At 37.1% G+C, this 18,555-nt stretch overlaps 2 protein-coding genes and 1 long non-coding RNA gene across 3 annotated transcripts in view; 1 reads left to right on the forward strand and 2 right to left on the reverse strand.

Moving 5' to 3' along the window:
* Positions 1-9,143: 9,143 nt before the first annotated feature.
* LOC107693560 (elongation factor 1-alpha 2-like) lies at positions 9,144-16,548 on the reverse strand. Its single transcript, XM_016493004.1, has 8 exons — positions 15,600-16,548; positions 14,385-14,585; positions 12,738-12,917; positions 12,300-12,596; positions 12,025-12,175; positions 11,619-11,875; positions 11,291-11,525; positions 9,144-10,253 (listed from the first exon to the last, which is right to left on the reverse strand). The coding sequence occupies exons 2-8, from the start codon at positions 14,526-14,528 to the stop codon at positions 10,126-10,128; spliced, it is 1,392 nt and encodes a 463-aa protein (XP_016348490.1). The 5' UTR covers positions 14,529-14,585; positions 15,600-16,548; the 3' UTR covers positions 9,144-10,125.
* On the forward strand, positions 13,664-14,511 carry LOC107693562 (uncharacterized). The gene is made up of 3 exons (XR_001634768.1): positions 13,664-13,722; positions 13,833-13,887; positions 14,446-14,511. It is a non-coding gene; the product is annotated as an uncharacterized LOC107693562 (long non-coding RNA).
* Positions 16,549-17,213: 665 nt separating the features above from the next.
* The window catches only part of LOC107693561 (MRG/MORF4L-binding protein-like), an 11,447-nt gene continuing 10,105 nt past the window's right edge, over positions 17,214-18,555 (reverse strand). Inside the window, exon 5 of the mRNA XM_016493005.1 lies at positions 17,214-17,743. Coding sequence (XP_016348491.1) covers positions 17,535-17,743 — 209 coding nt within the window. The 3' untranslated portion in view covers positions 17,214-17,534. The remainder of the gene's footprint in view (positions 17,744-18,555) is intronic.

The raw sequence follows: 18,555 nt of genomic DNA on the forward strand, positions 1-18,555 counted from the left end.
GGAAAGAAGGATGAATGGATGAATCAGTCCATACACTCTGAGCTCAAACATCTTGGCAGCCTCTCTTATAGTATAGTGAAATGACTTTAAGTGAGGTGAAATCAAACACAGTCCTCAGATCCCCTCAGTGGCCATTAGGGATGATCCGTATTCCTCTTTATCTGCTGCCCGTGGGGATTCGCCAACCTAATAAACATTAGCTTCACTCACAGTCAGACGAGCAGCTCTGCCAGGCCGTGTTATGCAGTCAGGACCCTGAATGTTCTGCTAGCTCATTTGTTGTGGTGAAATTTATTATCTCTTGTCTTCACACTGATCGTGCTGCCCCAAAGGCATTTTTTGGACTGGCGATCGATAGTAAGAAAAGTAGAAAAGGCTCATGTGGCCTGGAGAATACGAAAACAGGCTCTTCTAAAGTTAACTGCTTGGAGGGACAGAACCTTGTGGAAAAGAAGTACCGAGCAATGAATATGTCACGCAAACAGGTTGAAGATGATCAATCAGACTGGGATTCTTAGAGAGAGTGCTCTTAAAGGGTTAATAAGTAAATCTTTGCCATAAGCTATTGCTATCTATTTAAACACATAAAAAATAATAACAATAACTATATTAGCACCTTGCTTTCAGTTGTTGAAGCCCTAAGACTGGCAAGAGCGGCTTGGCTTTCACATCTTCTATACTTATTTTGCTGGATCTGTCTGCTGCTTTTGATACGGTGAACCACCAGATTCTCCTGTCAACCCTATTGGAAAATGGCATTATTTTTATTTAAAAAAAAAACACTAGCTTTCTATTTTTTCTATTCTATCTACTTTTTTTCTTTGCATGTGTGTGTATAATATATATATATATATATATACACCTATATATATATATACACCTTGCTACGTGTACTGCGTTAGGCTAACTAAGACTTGTCATTTGCACTTATATATTGTTGCTCTTTTGTTAGTTTTTGACTGCTTTTATTGTCCTCATTTGTAAGTCGCTTTGGATAAAAGCGTCTGCTAAATGACTAAATAAATAAAAAAATTAAAAATTAGCACCCACACCAACTGAAAATAATGTTCTGTTACTTCCTTTATGTAAATGTGCATTTAGGCAATTATTTAAATCTTAAAATAGGCAGAAATGATTAATTGTCCAGTATCAGCTCATACATATTTATTAACAGTCCATATTCAAAATTAAAAAATAAACATTTATGCCAATAATCAGTACAGTGTTGATATGTTGTGCAACCTTAAAATGTTCTTTACTAGTGCAGTTGCTGGGGCAGTCGTGGCCTAATGGTTAGAGGTTGTGGGTTCGAGTCTCAGGTCTGGCAGGAATTGTCGGTGGGAGGAGTGAATGACCAGCACTCTCTTCCACCCTCAATACCACGACTGAGGTGAGAACCCCCAACTGCTCCCCGGGCGCCGCAGCATTATGTTTGCCCACTGCTCCGGGTGTGTGTCCACTGTGTGTGTGTTCACTACTGTGTGTATGCAATTGGATGGGTTATAAATGCAGAGCACAAATTCCGAGTATGGGTCACCATACTTGGCCATATGTCACTTCACTCACTCAAACTAGCTCTCTTGAATCTAAACAGATTTGTGCTATTCAGAAAAAATACCTAGATCTATGGAGTTATGTTGTTTATGAGTCTCTAATTTGAAGTTCATGTCAAGTTTCAATTCAATAGCCTATCAAATTTGTTGTGACTTTTCAGAGTTTCCATCTCTGGTTGTTATTAAACCAAAATTGCAGTGGGAACATTGTTTGCACTGACAAAAGAGAGAGCCAGCGAGAATGACACTTATACCAGTAGATAGGATTACTACAGAAAAGAACAGCTCTAAGTGGAAGAAATAAGCGGACGGGTAAGGGCCTCTTCAGGGGCCATAATTACCACCAACTTGCTGAGATGGATGGAAATGTACCTGAGAAATCATCCAGTAGAGTGTGTTTCGTGTTTGAAGCAGTGCTTCTGAAGGAGGCTTTGTCTCACTGCTTCAGTCAATGCTTCACTTTCACTTTTCCACATCAGTAAAGCAATGAGATGAATCAGAATGGTCTCACTGGGGAGGAAATGTCTCTCTGAACGGCTGTTCAGAGGAGCGTTAAGAAGCAAGACAGGACTCAAAAAGAGAAATGTATCTCAAATGGGTGAAGGTGGACAAGTTGTGGAATTTGCGACATGCAGAATGTTACATTCGAGCTTAAACTAAGTTGCTAATTTGTTCTTTGTGTGGGTCATTTCATGTATCTGGTTTAAAAATATTTGTTTCACTAGAGATTATGTACATTATAGTTCCTCGGCCCTCGAATTTGGTCAGAAAGAGTTCTGTATTGTATCACTGCAGCTTCCAGAAAGAATTTCACTTTGCGTTCATATGGTAACTATAACAACAAAGTTTTAATCATGATTAATTCTATGACAAAGGCACAATGTCCGCACCATAGCTGGAACAATGTCGCTGGAATCATTTTTAGAAAAATTGTTTTCTCGATGAACTATAAAAAGATTGACAACCAATTAGAATCCAAAACCCACCCGACTTTAAAGAACTTGGCCATTTAATTACTGCAGATTAATATCGTGCGTTGGTGTGTGAAAGCTTCTTATCAATATAGTTATCATAATAGTTATCGTTCTTGGTAATAGGGCATTTGGTGGGAATTTTCCAGTGACTCATCCTGCAAGTTATATTTTACACCAGTAGGTGGCAACTTTAGTAACTTTATCATTTGAGTCATTCACCCAACTGATTCTTTTAAACAGACTGATTCACTCAGGAACGAAGTATTGCTCATGCTCAGCTATAAATTGTGACTTTTGAACTATTTTTGTTGTCGGAGCAAAAATACATAACTGACGATATTGTGTCTAAAATGTAAGTCATTATTAACATCTTGCTTATTGAACTGTTGTATAATATCACAATCACAATATTGCTTATATATTTTATTCTCATATAGATATTAAATATGGGTATGAAATTGTCTTCTGTTTTACCTACATCCAGGTATGGGCCATCTTTATGTATTGTGACACATCATATTGAGTGCATTTTTACTAGTGGCTTCTTGTTAATGGAAAGAAAGAAGTCTAAAGTGCGTTAACACTGTAAGTGGATGACAGCACTATGATCAGTCATTGTGAGCGCTGATGCCCCACAAAGACCTCTGACATTTGTCATAATTGCTTTATATTGATCTACTGTTTTGCAGTCACATTTCTCCTCTCAGGCTATTAAGCTCTCTCATTCAGTTCACATCCAGACTGCCAGAAGAAGAACAAAGTCTGATAAGAACAAGAACTTAGACATAGACTTTAAAACAAAAAGGAATTGTTTAAATCTCAAATCCGAACTCATTTTTAGAGTAAACAACCTTTTTTTCCACTGTCTTTCTCTCTCTAAAACAAAAACAAATTTTGAGCAATGGCACACTGGATAGTGCATGTACTCAAGGGGATGCAGGTTTGGCTCTTGCATCCCAGAGCCAAAAAGCTCTCAAATAAACCTTTATTTAATTTCTTCCAACTTGATAGTAAGTGAGATAAAATATATATTTATTTTATATATATATATACCGGTATATATATATATATATATGTTAGTTATGTGAACAAGAGTGTCACTATGTGACATTGCATAAAAACAGCTTGTCTTTAACATATTAGTACTAGCATTATGATATTAAATCAAACTGTTCATTTAACGAAGCTCAAATCTCAAAGTCCAGAACAGATTTAGCAGAAACCAAAACTACATTTGACCGTGGAGTCACATTTAACTTTCTGTTGCATTTATTTATGATTTGATGAAAGTAATTTTTGGTATAATTGAATATTGCATTTCCGTCTGAGACTTACAATGCAGCATCAGTGATCAAGACAGAGATGTTATGCTGAATTCATTTTCCTAAATTGTCTATTTAATCAATTGAGACCATGGGGTATGACCATGATTACAGCAGAGGAAAAAAAATTAAAAACTATCTACCAACTCATATCAAATCTAACAAGGACTTTGGTGACACATTACATTACAAGATGTTATGTGACAAAAAGACATATTTTATATTTGACTTGTAATACTAAAAGTTTCATTAGCGAAATTCCATAGGCAAAAAAGCTCCATTGTCTAGTGTAGCGGTGTATGAAACACAACTCACACATTAAACACTCTTAAACCAAGCAGCATTGTGATGGTCAACGTGGTGAATCCACAACGTTACCAGCTTCAACCCGCTGCAAAATCTGCGCGCTGAAATCTTTCACCCTCATGCAAAATTCCCAATCCCACTTCTGCCCTCTCTGCAACTGCGCTTTATAAACAAAGGCAAAAATAAGTCTTAAAAACAAGCCCCATGAAAAATTGCCAAGCAACAGTAAATGTGACTGCACCTTTAAGCAACTGCATGTGGTATTGTGCATTTTTGCGACTTTGGAACCACTATAAGTGGTAAATATATCATTGTGGATAGCTGTACACATGCATTTGTTGCTGCAGTAAAGCAATTTGCCCTTTTCGTGTAATTTTGTACCTGCCCACCAAACTTACAGACTCCCAGAACAGACGTTTAAAGAGGAATGTGGAAAAGAAACAGGAGTCATTCACTTTTAAAAGTTTTGAAACTGATAGTGTATTTCAAAGTAATACATATATATATATATATATATATATACAGTTAACTTATACTGAACTCATACAGTTGCTTCAATACATTCATTTTTATTTTATTAGACAAAACAATCATTTGAAGGTTAGTCTCTGTTTCAGACCACTCAAAATCTGCAATAAGAATTTTTTTTTTTTGTCATTGACAGGGACCTGCATGGCTCTCAAAGCTCAGCGCTGACCTGTAACTCCAGCTCCACTGAGCCTCTGTCATCTGTCGCTATTCTTATCGGACTGAGCAATGACCAACTATATTATTCTAACTGGGCTGAAACCTAAGCTAACTCCAAGACGACTTCCTCAACCTCCCTGGAGGCTCACAGCAAGTTCATTTCTGACCTCTTCATAGTGAGTTAAGATAACATGCAGACAACACATCCTCAACAAAAGAAAGAAAAACGTCAATTGTAAGAGAAAGAAAAGCACATTTTTATCAGTCGGAGAGTTTATGACTGCTTGCAAAGGGATTCACGTTGCTACTACAAGCATTTCCTCTTATTTTAACATATGCAAATGATATCTGTCGCTTAGTGGAGGGCCGAAAGGTGTTGTACCAAAATTCTCTGCGGGGACAAACCTGAGCCCTCTTTTTCTCTTATACTAAACATTTATCTCTTTTACATCCACTCGCCAAAACCATCCCAGTGACCAGACTTTATCATGTGCGCTGAATTATTCAAAGCTCACGCTCAATTATTTATCAGTCTGGTATATTTGGATCGTTTGTTAAGAGTCTGCTGGATGGAATAGTGGGCCATCCATGAACACTATGCAGAATATACAAGTCCATAGCTCTTTAGACCAACATTGTCCACGAAATTGTCCATGAAAGCAGGCAAGCATATAATCTGCTGACACATGACTTTGTAGAAAGCTCTGCCATCATTTACAAAGTGATAGCTTTAGCTCCCAAAAAGAGTGTAGTACGCTCAACTCAATCTATTCTGCAGATTTTTCCCAAATTGCATCTGCAGGCAAACAGAGTGTGTAATATTCTCGATTTTGGCAGCAAGTCACACTGAACTGTGACAGTGCTAATCCATTAGCTATAATGCAAGTTTTCACCTCTTCGATGCAAGTGTCCATGTGTGATGAATCCATCAATGGAGTCCTCATAAATAAGTAAAGCTAGTTTATTAGAAAATGTGCCTTGATGAAACTAACGGAATGAATGCTGCTAAAGATCCCCAGTTAGAGGCCCGTTGTGAGTCTTACGCGGTAGCAGTAAACGGTTTCTCTCATACTGTCCACATATTTACAGAGCAGAAATCTCTTGTTATAGGTTCCTGTTCTCTCTGGCCTCCCCGAGGACTGAGTATGTCCACAAAAGAGAAGGATTCCTTAGGTCAACAAGGTCTCTCTGCTCTCCACAGCCAATTACTTCCTGTAAATGTCAGTGCAAAGTAGAAGACCACTGAATACTGATAAGGCCACATGCACAGTTATGAAATTCCCTCACTGTAAATGCATAACACACATATATTAGTCTTACTTCTTACTTATACTTATTATGTTAACTTTGGTATTACAAGTCAAAAGTTTTGTAGAAATGTTGTTTTCAGTTCACGCCCTAAAGTCTGGATGTACAGCATATTCTCTCTCCATGCATTTATACACAATTTTAGAATGGCATACTGCTTAATACTTCTGGTATATAAAAACATTGAGTAGTTTCAGTGTTATTATTACCTATACTGTAAGAAAAATTTCTGTATAAAAATAAATACTTATCCTTTAACCCTAAAACACAACGCAATGAAATTCTAAATACATGTAAAACACATGTGAAAACTCAATACAGAAAAGTTCCATCATATTAAAACAGTACATTGTGCCTTATTTTTACATACATTTGGGTAAAACTAAATTTATTAAATCTTTTTGGGTAAATAAAGCTGAAATAAAAAAATAGAAATATTAGTTTAAAAACTTAATTAAAAAATCCTACTAACTGAAGGTTTGGCCACTAACTGAAATAAGTTTAAGTTGAAGAATTAAAATGACTGAAACTAAAAACTGAAATTAAAATAAATGAATTTAAATTAAATTAAGCTAATAAAAATTATAAATAATAAAATACATAACAAAATTCATAAAACTTAAAAAAATCATAAAACTAAACTTAAAATGAAAACTGAAAATATAAAAATAAAACCTCATTTAAAAAAAGATTATAATAGTATATAAATAATACATTCTTAAATCATCTTGTCTGTGAAGGACACGTGATGCATTAGATTTCAGTCAAAATGCAGTATCTTAAATGTTTAGAAGACCCGTCGCATCAGGATCTTTGCCCTAAAAATACTGTCTAGCTAGGCAGCTCAGTAGTTTGTAGGCAGTAAGTTAATATTCCAGTCGTTCACTACGACTGTTTTCGTGGACTCAACAGGGTTATGATTCATGTCCCTACATTGAAAGGCTGGACAAAAGGCCTGACGATTTAACTTATTGCACCAAACACAACACCCTAACCCCATGGCCCTTCTGCGGGCATTTCTACTCACTCACCGTAATTATTTCACTTATCATTTCAAAAGACTGCTTCTGGCCTCCATCGCCATTCATACCCCAACAGGGAACGAGCCGACCGCCATTAACTGCTGTGATTCAGCCTCCGATTCATTTAAAACTCCATTTAAAAAGCAGTGAGTGGAATTCTGAAGAACCGATAGTGACTAGAAAAAAAGAGAAAGCTTTTCAATGCACAAAACTCTCTCACTAAAACCATTATGCTGCCTAACCAGCATGCATTTCTCCAAACATCCTTTAAAGACCACCATTTTAAAGACTATTTTGCTTATTAAAAGCTTTTTAAGTGCCTTGCACTGGTAAATAACGGTGAAATGATTGAGAAAAAACATGTGGGTTCAGTGGCTTGTGAACTGTGCAACTGTGTGAGAAAACTTATAAACTGCACTGAGAACCCAAACTTTATAAACTGAAAAAAGTTTTGCTTTGCTTTGCTTTGCTTTGCCTTGCTTTCCACAACAGGGAAAAAGCCAACTGCCATTAACTGCTGTGATTCAGCCTCAGATTCATTTAAAACTCCATTTAAAAAGCAGTGAGTGGAATTCTGAAGAACCGATAGTGACCAGAAAAAAAGAGAAAGCTTTTCAATGCACAAAACTCTCTCACTAAAACCATTATGCTGCCTAACCAGCATGCATTTCTCCAAACATCCTTTAAAGACCACCATTTTAAAGACTATTTTGCTTATTAAAAGCTTTTTAAGTGCCTTGCACTGGTAAATAACGGTGAAATGATTGAGAAAAAACATGTGGGTTCAGTGGCTTGTGAACTGTGCAACTGTGTGAGAAAACTTATAAACTGCACTGAGAACCCAAACTTTATAAACTGAAAAAAGTTTTGCTTTGCTTTGCTTTGCTTTGCCTTGCTTTGCTTTGCCTTGCTTTGCTTTGCCTTGTCTTGTCTTGCTTTGCTTTTTGTTCCTCCATGGAGTTACAGCACTTTGGACTTTTGATTTAAGCAAGAAGTCAAGAGACAACCATTAGTTTGTACAAGAGAGAGAACCAAAAGCTCACTAGTCACCTTCAGGAAAATACACTAGTGACCTCTTGTGGCTATACTGAGCCATGCAAAGACCAATACCAGACCCTAAAACCCAGATCAAGAGCAAGACAGGAGCCCAAAGCTCAGGCCTAGACCTCCCAAAGTCTGAAGACAATTCAAGACCCCAAAATTAAGATCCAAGGACCAGACTGTCAATTTTAACTAAATCATTCAAAAAATATAAAGAAACACCAGTTTTAAAACACAAAGTATGAGCTCTATACCCAGACCAGGATCACACTCAAATGGTCTGGACAGGTTTTAAGACTCAGATCACAACAGCAAGTGGATCTACATGAATCTGTTTACTATATAGTTTAATAGACTATTTTCTTTCTGCATGTGTAATTATTGTGGAGCCATTTAATGAACCTTTCTATAAATAGTCATTTATTTCAGTGTTTTAACTCAAAGTCCCAGACAAGATTTGTTGTATTCAAGCACAGAATTATAAAACACAACTAAAATAATAAAATATTTTATGACTCAAGACTATATAGTATATGTCTAACTGAGCCTTCAAAAGCAAGGCATATGATTCAGATTCCTAGAACACAATAGTGTTTTTTTATTTTTTATTAATACTTTTATTCAGCAAGGACATATTAAATTGATAGTAGTGTGACAGTAAAGCCTTTTACATTGTTACAAAAAAAAACTATTTCAGATAAATGCTGCTCTCAAACTGTTTTCAACATTGATAATAATAAGAATGATTTCTGAAGGATCATGTGACACTGAAGACTGGAGTAATGATGCTGACAATTCAGCTTTACATCACAGGAATAAATTACATTTAAAAAATATATATTTAAATAACAAAACAGTTACTTTAAACTGTAACAATATTTCACAAGATGTTTTACTGTATTTTACCATTATCAAATAAATGCAGCCTTGTTGAGCATAAGAGACTTTCAAAAACATTAAAAAATCTTACATACTTCATTTTAAATGGTGCAAATGCAAACATATAAGGAACCAAGTGAAGTTCTTAAGTGTAATATTTACAGTATAAATATCTCTTTCCGAGTTAATATTCTGTCATCTCTTGGCTTCTTTCTCTCTCCATTACTAGAACCTCAAGTTCATTAAAACACTACATCTATATAAACCGCCACTTATCTCAGTCCATCCTGGAATTCTGTTTGCATCCTTCATCTGACGACCTGTTTCCGCTGTAGTCCACAGTAAAGCTCACTCAGAGTCCATTCTTAGCTCATGGCTCTTCAGTGCAGACAGCAACCAGACCTGTCTGTCTCTACCATATCTCTCTTATGCATTCAATAACCATGTGAACTAATGAGAATTTGAAACTAATGTCTGATTACATTTTCTTCTCCTCAGAGACAATAAAAACATTTAATTTATAAGCCTGTGTACTTGGTCAACATTTTATTTATTCGTCAAATGGTGCTTTGGATCAATTAGCCTTTCATCAATGCTCAGTTATAAACTATACAAAACTTTAGCAGTTCATTTCCTCTGGACATCTTAATAATTATTATACTAGTGGTCAAAGTGCAGTTTTCCACTTAGATTTCTTCTGCTTTCGACTGCACACCACATACACACACACACACACACACACACACACACACACATTACTCAGCAATACCATCTACATTCATTTAATAGATGCCGTGCATATATCAAGACAGACATCCATGCAACATGTGTACCGGTCTTCTATTAAAAGTGAACATACAGTGCAACCAGTCAAAATTTAATAATGTCAGTCTTTCATTATTTCCTTCAGTCCATCAGGCTCCATTCGAATTGAGCGTATATTTCAAGCACACGGGGTTAACAGACTGAGCATGCCCAGATGGGGGGCATGTAAGCTGGGGCGGGGCCTGCGAGGTAACTTGGAGATTCAGATTCATTTGGCAGATTTTTGAGCTTTTTGGGCAGATTTAGTCACTTTCCCGCTGCCGCCAATCTTCTTGTCCACGCTTTTGATGACACCGACTGCAACAGTCTGTCTCATATCTCTGACAGCAAACCGACCTGGGAAAACACATTAATACACATTTATTTTAATATGAAAATTGCTTGATGAAAGGACTAGTTTCTTTTTCTGTTGTGTTTGTGGGAACTGACTGAAGACTTCAACCCAACTACAGTCATCTGTCAGGATTGTGCCTAACAAAAACAAGATTTTCTTGGTGAACACTAATTTTAATAGAGAGTTTAGGCGAGAAATAATGAGAACAAGATGCAATAAAAATGATAAGTCGCAGTGAAACAGCAGGTCAAAAGTAATGAGAGACGGTATAATGAAACAGGCCTAATAATCAGTTTTATTGGAGTTGCATTGTCAAAGGAAAGGTAATCCAGAGAGAGAAACCTGAAAATCATGAGCTCATGTTTCAAAAGGATGATGTGGAGGCTCACATCACTGATGAATCAGACCTTTAACCTGCCAACGACTGCAGTGAGTCTCATTACTCATGAGACCGAGCGACCAACAGTGAGTTGTAAGCCTGAGACGTCAATTCTGAATAAGTATGGCAATATTGTAATTTGAGAAGAACGTACATGAATCATTGTGCCTTTTTTAAAGCCTCTTATATGGGGATTGTTTTACAGGGCAGGAAAAAAACTCATTAGCAGACTAATTAGCTATTAATATTTTCCACCCCATCTATGTTACCATGAATAAGCTGCCAAAAGAAATATTCATATTGTTAGAAATGATGAAAAAACAATATAATGAACAAACAAATAAGTAAATAGATAAATAACATTTTAAAAAGCAACGCAAAACAAAACAAAAAGGAAAACAAAATAAAACAAAACATAAAATAATAAAGCAAAGCCAAACAAAATAAAAGAAAAGAAAGCAAAACTTAAAAGAAAAGCAAAACAAAACAAAAGAAAGCAAAAAAAAAAGGAAAAACAAAACAAACAGTAAAAGAAAACAAAACAGAGCCAAGCAAACTAAAATACAAATAAATAAAAAAATAATAATAAATTAATTAATTAAAAAAACTGGCAAATTGATTCAGAAGCATTTACTGTAAGGTTGGGAAGCGGACACATACCCAGTGGAGGGTACTGAGAGAAGCTCTCCACGCACATTGGTTTTCCTGGGATCATGTCCACAATGGCGGCATCTCCTGACTTCAGGCTTTTGGGGTTGTCTTCCAGCTTCTTGCCTGAACGGCGATCAATCTTCTCCTTAAGCTCAGCAAATTTACAGGCAATGTGAGCTGTGTGGCAGTCAATGACAGGAGAGTACCCTGCACTGATCTGTCCTGGGTGATTCAAAATGATGACCTGATAAAAAGAGAGAGAAAGAATAGAAATCCAGATAGAAACAAAGAAAGATATCAAGACAAACAAACAAGTTGGCAAAGACTGTTGTCCCACCTGTGCTGTAAACCCTGATGCTTGCTGAGGCGGGTCTGACTTACTGTCCCCACACACATTACCTCTTCTTATGTCTTTTACAGACACATTCTTTACATTAAAGCCCACGTTGTCTCCCGGCATAGCTTCACTCAGAGACTCGTGATGCATCTCCACCGACTTCACCTCTGTAGTGATGTTGACTGGGGCAAAGGTCACCACCATACTGGGCCGCAGTATACCCGTCTCCACTCTGCCCACCGGCACGGTCCCTATACCTGAGGAGAAAGACATGGCATCTCTGAATACGCATGTTCTGTACACATAGTGATGTAGTAGCTTTCTGAACTCGAAATATAACTACAAACTGATCTTAAAAATACCATCACCCCATAAAATGTGCATGATTTGAGTGGGTTAATCCCACCTCCAATCTTGTAGACATCTTGTAGGGGCAGACGTAAGGGTTTGTCAGTGGGGCGTGTTGGAGGCATGATGGTATCGAGAGCTTCCAGTAGAGTAATGCCACTGGCATGCTGCTCCTTCCTGTTCAGCTTCCAGCCTTTAAACCACGGCATCTGCACAGCACAAATGAGATGATTTTATTAATCAAATCACTAGCATTCTGCCAGTTTAATTGGAAACTGCCAAACGGTATGAAGTCATTGCTGAACTGAACACAAACACGCCATGAAGACTCACATTAGAAGACTGTTCTAGCATGTTGTCACCATGCCAACCTGAAATTGGGACGAAGGGCACCGAGGCAGGGCTATAACCAATCTTTTTGATGTAGGCGCTCACTTCTTTAACAATCTCATCATAGCGTTTCTCGCTGTAGGATGGCTCCGTAGAGTCCATCTTGTTGACAGCTACAATCAGCTGCTTGACGCCCAGCGTGTAGGCCAGCAGGGCGTGCTCCCTTGTTTGCCCATTTTTAGAGATGCCCGCCTCAAATTCACCCACTCCAGCTGCCACAGTTAGAACAGCACAATCCGCCTGGGAGAGAAAGAATGTGAGCCACATTGTTTAAAGGTAAAGATACTAAAATTCATCTACAGGCATTAGGGATCCTCTCACCAAGCATCGATATGTCACCAGTTCTCGTAAATAGCTGTAACTGAGCTAGTACTGTCTTACCTGAGACGTCCCAGTGATCATGTTCTTGATGAAGTCTCTGTGTCCTGGAGCATCTATTATAGTTATGTAGTACTTGGTTGTCTCAAACTTCCAGAGTGAGATGTCTATGGTAATTCCTCTCTCCCTCTCGGCCTTCAGCTTGTCCAGAACCCAGGCGTACTTAAAGGAACCTTTTCCCATCTGCCAAAACAAAAGTATGTGAGCATACAGGGGAAAAATGCCTTCACTGAGGAAAAAAATAAGTTGTGTGGACACACAAAAGCAATCATCTTAAAAGATTATGACAGTACATGTATTATTTGAGCAGAAACCAACACCTATATTGCAATGACTTACCAAGGGTAATGACTCTCTGCTTTAGTAGGGTTAACTCTGCATTGCAGTGCCAAATGTTTAAAGTGCAAATACAGTGTTAAAAAAACTTGTCAACCCTGACCTCAGAATTTAGAAGGTTTTAGGTTCAAAACATGCAAGGGTTCATACATTATGCCTCAACATTTTGCCCTTGAGCTTGGCACTTGCTCCAGAGAACTATCCCTTCAATAAATCAAGTAACAATTTTCACAATGGAAGGTTGTAGGTTTAAATCCAGTAAGGGATACATTATGCCTCAATATTGTGCCATTCAGTTAAATCACTTACCCCAGCTGATTGTCTTTGTAATAAATATCTTAACAATTTTCACAGATGGAAGGTTGCGAGTTCATATCCCACAGAGGTCTGTACACTATGCCTCAACATTGTGCCATTGAGTTAAATCACTTACCCCAGCTGACTGTCTTTGTAATAAATCTCTTAACAATCTTCACAATTGCAAGGTTGTAGGTTCAAGTCGAATACCTTGTTGTTTTATCCTTAATCAAACACACCTGCCTGTCATTTTCTAGCAATCCTGAAGATTTTTCTGGTTTGTTTAATTAGGATTGGAGCCAAACTCTGTGGGACAATGGCTGTCCAAGACCGGAGTTGCCCATCCCTGTTGTAGGTAAAAACCCCTGCTGAGAGCAATAATATTCAGACAAGCTTACTAATGTACCTAATCTTTAGACCTGTAGACCTATAACAAAACTCCAACAGGCTTCTTTGTGCACACAGTGTTTTACTACATATATCTTGCTGCTTGAAGAACAAGTTACCCTCAAAGACAGAGGTGAGGTGTCAGACCCACTGGGTTTGCACCCATTTACTCAGGTCTCATTCTCTCAGTCTAATGTGCATCAAGATGACAAAAGTGCAGGGCCTGACTAATGGTTCTGCCTGCTCCGGAAATCCTTTTATCTTTTCCTTTCATCTCCAATGGCATATTCCAAAGAGTAAATGCCTCAATGTAATTACACAGCAATTCTCCCTCTGCTCTGCAGTGCACGAGAGGAGAGGAAGGTATAGTGTGATGCATGATGAGACACTTACATAATTACCCTATACAGTAAGTGGACTGGAGTTACCCATCATTCAGCACAGACCACAATTCTCACAACGCATTAGGGATTTGGCTAAGCCGATGAGGTCACTTAAATTTAAATGGAAGGTGCAACTGTACTCATTTATTATGAATCTGGCTTCAAACTCAGCAATTCGACTCCACTTGAACACCAAAGCTAAATTCCTATGATTTTTTTTTTTTTTTTTGAGATCCTGTTCACCTACCTCAGCAGCCTCTTTTTCAAACTTCTCAATGGTTCTTTTATCAATTCCTCCACATTTATAGATGAGATGGCCAGTGGTGGTGGATTTCCCCGAATCAACATGGCCAATGACCACAATGTTGATGTGGATCTTCTCTTTCCCCATGATGGCACAGGGCAGGAAGACAGGATGGGAATGGATGGAGCTTTCTTCTGTCTACAGCTGTCGCAGACAAAGAACATTTGAACACATAGACACAACTTTCATCCTAAATGTTTCATTATGATGTTTACTGATCATATTTCAGTAAACAGTCTTCAGAGCACAGCAGAACTAAGCTATTCAAGGTCATTTCTAAACAACATAAAATGGGAGATAAATATTTCAGATAAAATATACTACATAATTAAATAACAATTATAAAACATTATATATGAAATATTATTTGAAATGTCTGAACATTTGTCATGAACAGTACATAAAAAAGATAACTATTTGATCTCATTAATCATTTTACCGGTTTGGTAAACATTGGTAAACATATTACCAGTATATAACAAAAGGCTTGCAAAATTACAATCTTATTTTTTTTATAATTACAATTTCAAATTATAATTAAAAAAACATTATTATTATTAAAAATCATGCAAATAAATGTTCAAAACTAATTTCTTACAAGTTTACATATCCCTTGCAGGATCTGTAAGATAACTATGGCTTTCTTCTTTTTTTCTTTTCTTTTTATTTAGCACTACCTGACAAAGTTGCATAATATATTTGAATACATCCCACAAGACAAAATTATAAATTACACAAATCATCCTGTCAAACAGCACCCCTTGACATACCCTTGGATTTTTAGATATATATTAGACTCAAATGTGCAGAATATGCAAAGAACTTCCAGGACCTGGAGGCTTTTTGTCAAAAACAGTGGGTAGCTTCACTGTTCGGGACAAACCAGGGGCTCATGCACAACTATCACAAAAGCTTACGAACAGTATTTGATGCAGGAGGGGAAAAAAACAGATGAAATTAAGATAGAAGGGCATTTAAAATTTTGAACAGGATGTGTAAATTCTGCTATTAATTTATATATTAAATAACAAGCAATATTTTGTTGAATAGCTTCATCAGGGCAGTACTAAATAAAAACACAATAAATAAATAAAAAGCTGTTGACCGTTATGAGTATAGTTAAAGTCTAACAGCAGGAGAATGATTGTGGCCTCTTACCTGCAGCTGACAGCCGGACCCTGTTCTCCCCTCAGCAAACAGACACTCTTGATTCTGTAAAGGTGGCAGCACAGTCCAAGTCTGTGTGCGTAATGAACTCACCCCACTTTGATACAGCAATGCGGCACTCAAAGTGGGGGGGAGGCTGGTGGTGAGGGACTGCAGTGAGACGAGCTGAGAGGAAGAGTACGAGAGATGAAGGAGGAACACACTGGAATAGAGCAGCGTTCAGTGACTCAGCATCTTATCCTCAATTAACTCCTACTGGATAAAAATCTAACTGGTTCCCTGTGTGGGTCTGAAATATGACGCCTACAGGTTCCCAATATACATTTTTTTTTGTATTATTATTGAGAATGTTTATTACCAGGTTATTCTAGAGGTAACTATTTCTATGTCTTTAGTTAGATGCAATTTTAGTACATCTGAAATTGTATACATATATTATAGGGGTCTGATCAGTTGTTTGGTCTGTTCTTTGAAAAATCATCAATAAATTATATTTTGAAATTATACTTCTGCTGATTTCATACAGATACTTTTATTTATTGTTGATTTTGCAGAACATATCAGAAAAACTTGTGATTTGGTCTCCGATCTCTCTCAGACTTCATTTTTTTGCCACTTACATAGGCCAAAAGACTTCTTTAATAGTTGTAGTATCTACAAAAAGCGCTAGACCAACTAAAGAATCTTAAAACGATCTCATTCTGTATTAACAATACACTCTCACAAATAAAGGTACTTTAAAAAAAACATTTTACACTGCATAGGGATCTCAAGTTGACTGTAAAGTTCCTTGGGGAAAAAAAGTTCTTAATTTGAAGATCTACAGCATACAATGTGTGTGTGTATATACAACATTATAATTACCAGAGGGCCTGAAGACTTTTTAAAGTTTTTTATGCTCACCAAGGCTATTTTAATTATTTTAATATATTTTAAAAAGTCATTTATTCCTGTTACGGAAAAGCCAAATTTTCATCAGCCATTACTCCAGTCTTCAAAAAATATCTGACCAGAATCTTTTGAACAGTACCGTAAGTATAATTTGCTGACAGAGGAAAAGAAGTGCCAGTGTTCTTTGATGCACTGCTAGATATTTGGTTTCTAAAGTGGCACAAAAAAAAATTCTCCTGTGGCATCCTAGGAAGTTAAACCATTTTAAATCCCTTTTTGAATCTTTTATGTTTACCAGAATAGACCAGGGAATGATCAAAGGGAGGCTAACATATTAAATATTGTTCGTTGCCAGATTAGGAATTAAGAAGTCAAATCAGACCAACATGGCTCACTATCATTTTTTTTAATCAGGGACATACTCCTGATGTGTTTAACACATATTCGGTCAAAAATTTCAAACAAGCATGACTCAGAAACAGTGCAAATACCACCACTATTTCATAAGCATTTGATCAATGACCATCTAATTGGCTAACACAATCAATTTATTTCATACAGTTAATAACATGTCTAGCTCAGTTTATTTGCAGTGTAAGTCCTAATAAATCACACAACAAACTAGTTGATGCTCTGGTCCGTCTCAAGAACTCTGACAAAAATAAAATAAAGCTACCACTTAAAATTCCCACAAATTAAAAAAAAAAAATTCTGTTTCCAAACTCAGCAGAGGAAAGCTTTTTAGTTTATCATACTTTCCCCATCAGTCTAGTCTGATCTTACACAACCACCAGACTTTCCTTTGTCTATATTTCCACCGTCTGTCTGTGAAGAGCTCAGAACGCTTAAAAGCACAGGAACGTCTCTCGCAGTGAACCTCTGGACTGCAGATAACGCACACGAACATCACATCCCCTGCACGCCATGTCATTTCACTTTTACACTGGCTCTAGCGCGACCAATATTAGCTACACCTTTCTCAGTCAGTTCTTTTTTAATGTCTGATGTCCCAAGTCGTCCTGCTGCAAGCTGCGGCTACGTCCTGCGGCGCTTGGCTCCTCCGGGGCTGGAGGGGCTGCTGGAGTTCATCACCTTCTCCACAGCTCGGCTTCTCTTCCTCTTTTCCCCGGCTGATTCTTTCGGCCCGCTGCTCGTCTCACCTGAGCCCCCCCTCTCTGCCCGCTCTTTCTCTTTCTCGCGCCCGCTGCCCGACCTCTCCGACATCTTCACGGAGGAATTGCTGCCTGACGAAGGGAAAAGGGAAGGGGGAAATGGGGAAAAAAGGGTGGGATTATGGGAACACAAAGAACAAAACAGATTAAAACCACTATTAAAAAAAAAAACGTATTTCCACCAAAATTTAATATATAAATATAAAATATTAAAAAGTGGTGTGTAATGTCTGCACTAAATGAAGCCAGACATTAGCTTAACCAATTGTCAAAGTTAGTGGCGGAATGACCTTTTTGTCCAAACAATGGTAGATAGATAAGAGAAGAAAAATTTAGCAGAAAAAAGCATTAACTTTGCAATTCAGTTTGGTGATGTTAGTGGCACAGAAACTACACACTTCACCTGTAACTGCATGTCTATAAAATTGCCATTTATAGTTAACTTTTTTTTCTAAAACTTATCGTCTTAATTAGTGCTGAAAGAAAGGTCAACCACATTTACATAACCAGCTTTACATAACGTGTTTTGACATGACAGCATAATTTGCCTTCTTAAAGGGGTCATATGATGCGATTTCAATTTTTCCTTTCTCTTCTTAAAGGTGATGCGATTTCAATTTTTCCTTTCTCTTTGGAGTGTTACAAGCTCTTGGTGCATAAAGAATAAAGAAGAAGTTGCAAAGACTAAAGTCTCAAATCCAAAGAGATATTCTTTATAAAATTTAAGAGTCAAAAACACTAACACTAGCTTTCTATTTTTTCTATTCTATCTACTTGCTTTTCTTTCTGTGTGTATAATATATATATATATATATATATATATAGGTGCATCTCAATAAATTAGAATGTCGTGGAAAAGTTCATTTATTTCAGTAATTCAACTC

This window comes from Sinocyclocheilus anshuiensis, unplaced genomic scaffold, assembly GCF_001515605.1.
Source record: "Sinocyclocheilus anshuiensis isolate Anshui unplaced genomic scaffold, SAMN03320099.WGS_v1.1 scaffold967, whole genome shotgun sequence".
In the NCBI taxonomy this organism is placed as follows: Eukaryota; Metazoa; Chordata; class Actinopteri; order Cypriniformes; family Cyprinidae; genus Sinocyclocheilus; species Sinocyclocheilus anshuiensis.

What these genes read in the sequence shown, in the direction of transcription:
- LOC107693560 (XM_016493004.1), bottom strand. Translation starts at nt 14,528, where the DNA reads ATGGGGAAAGAGAAGATCCACATCAACATTGTGGTCATTGGCCATGTT. An exon ending in TGATCACTGGGACGTCTCAG is followed by an intron (nt 12,597 to 12,737) that starts GTAAGACAGTAC and finishes TTTCTCTCCCAG; the next exon opens with GCGGATTGTGCTGTTCTAAC. An exon ending in TGCTAGAACAGTCTTCTAAT is followed by an intron (nt 12,176 to 12,299) that starts GTGAGTCTTCAT and finishes TGTGCTGTGCAG; the next exon opens with ATGCCGTGGTTTAAAGGCTG.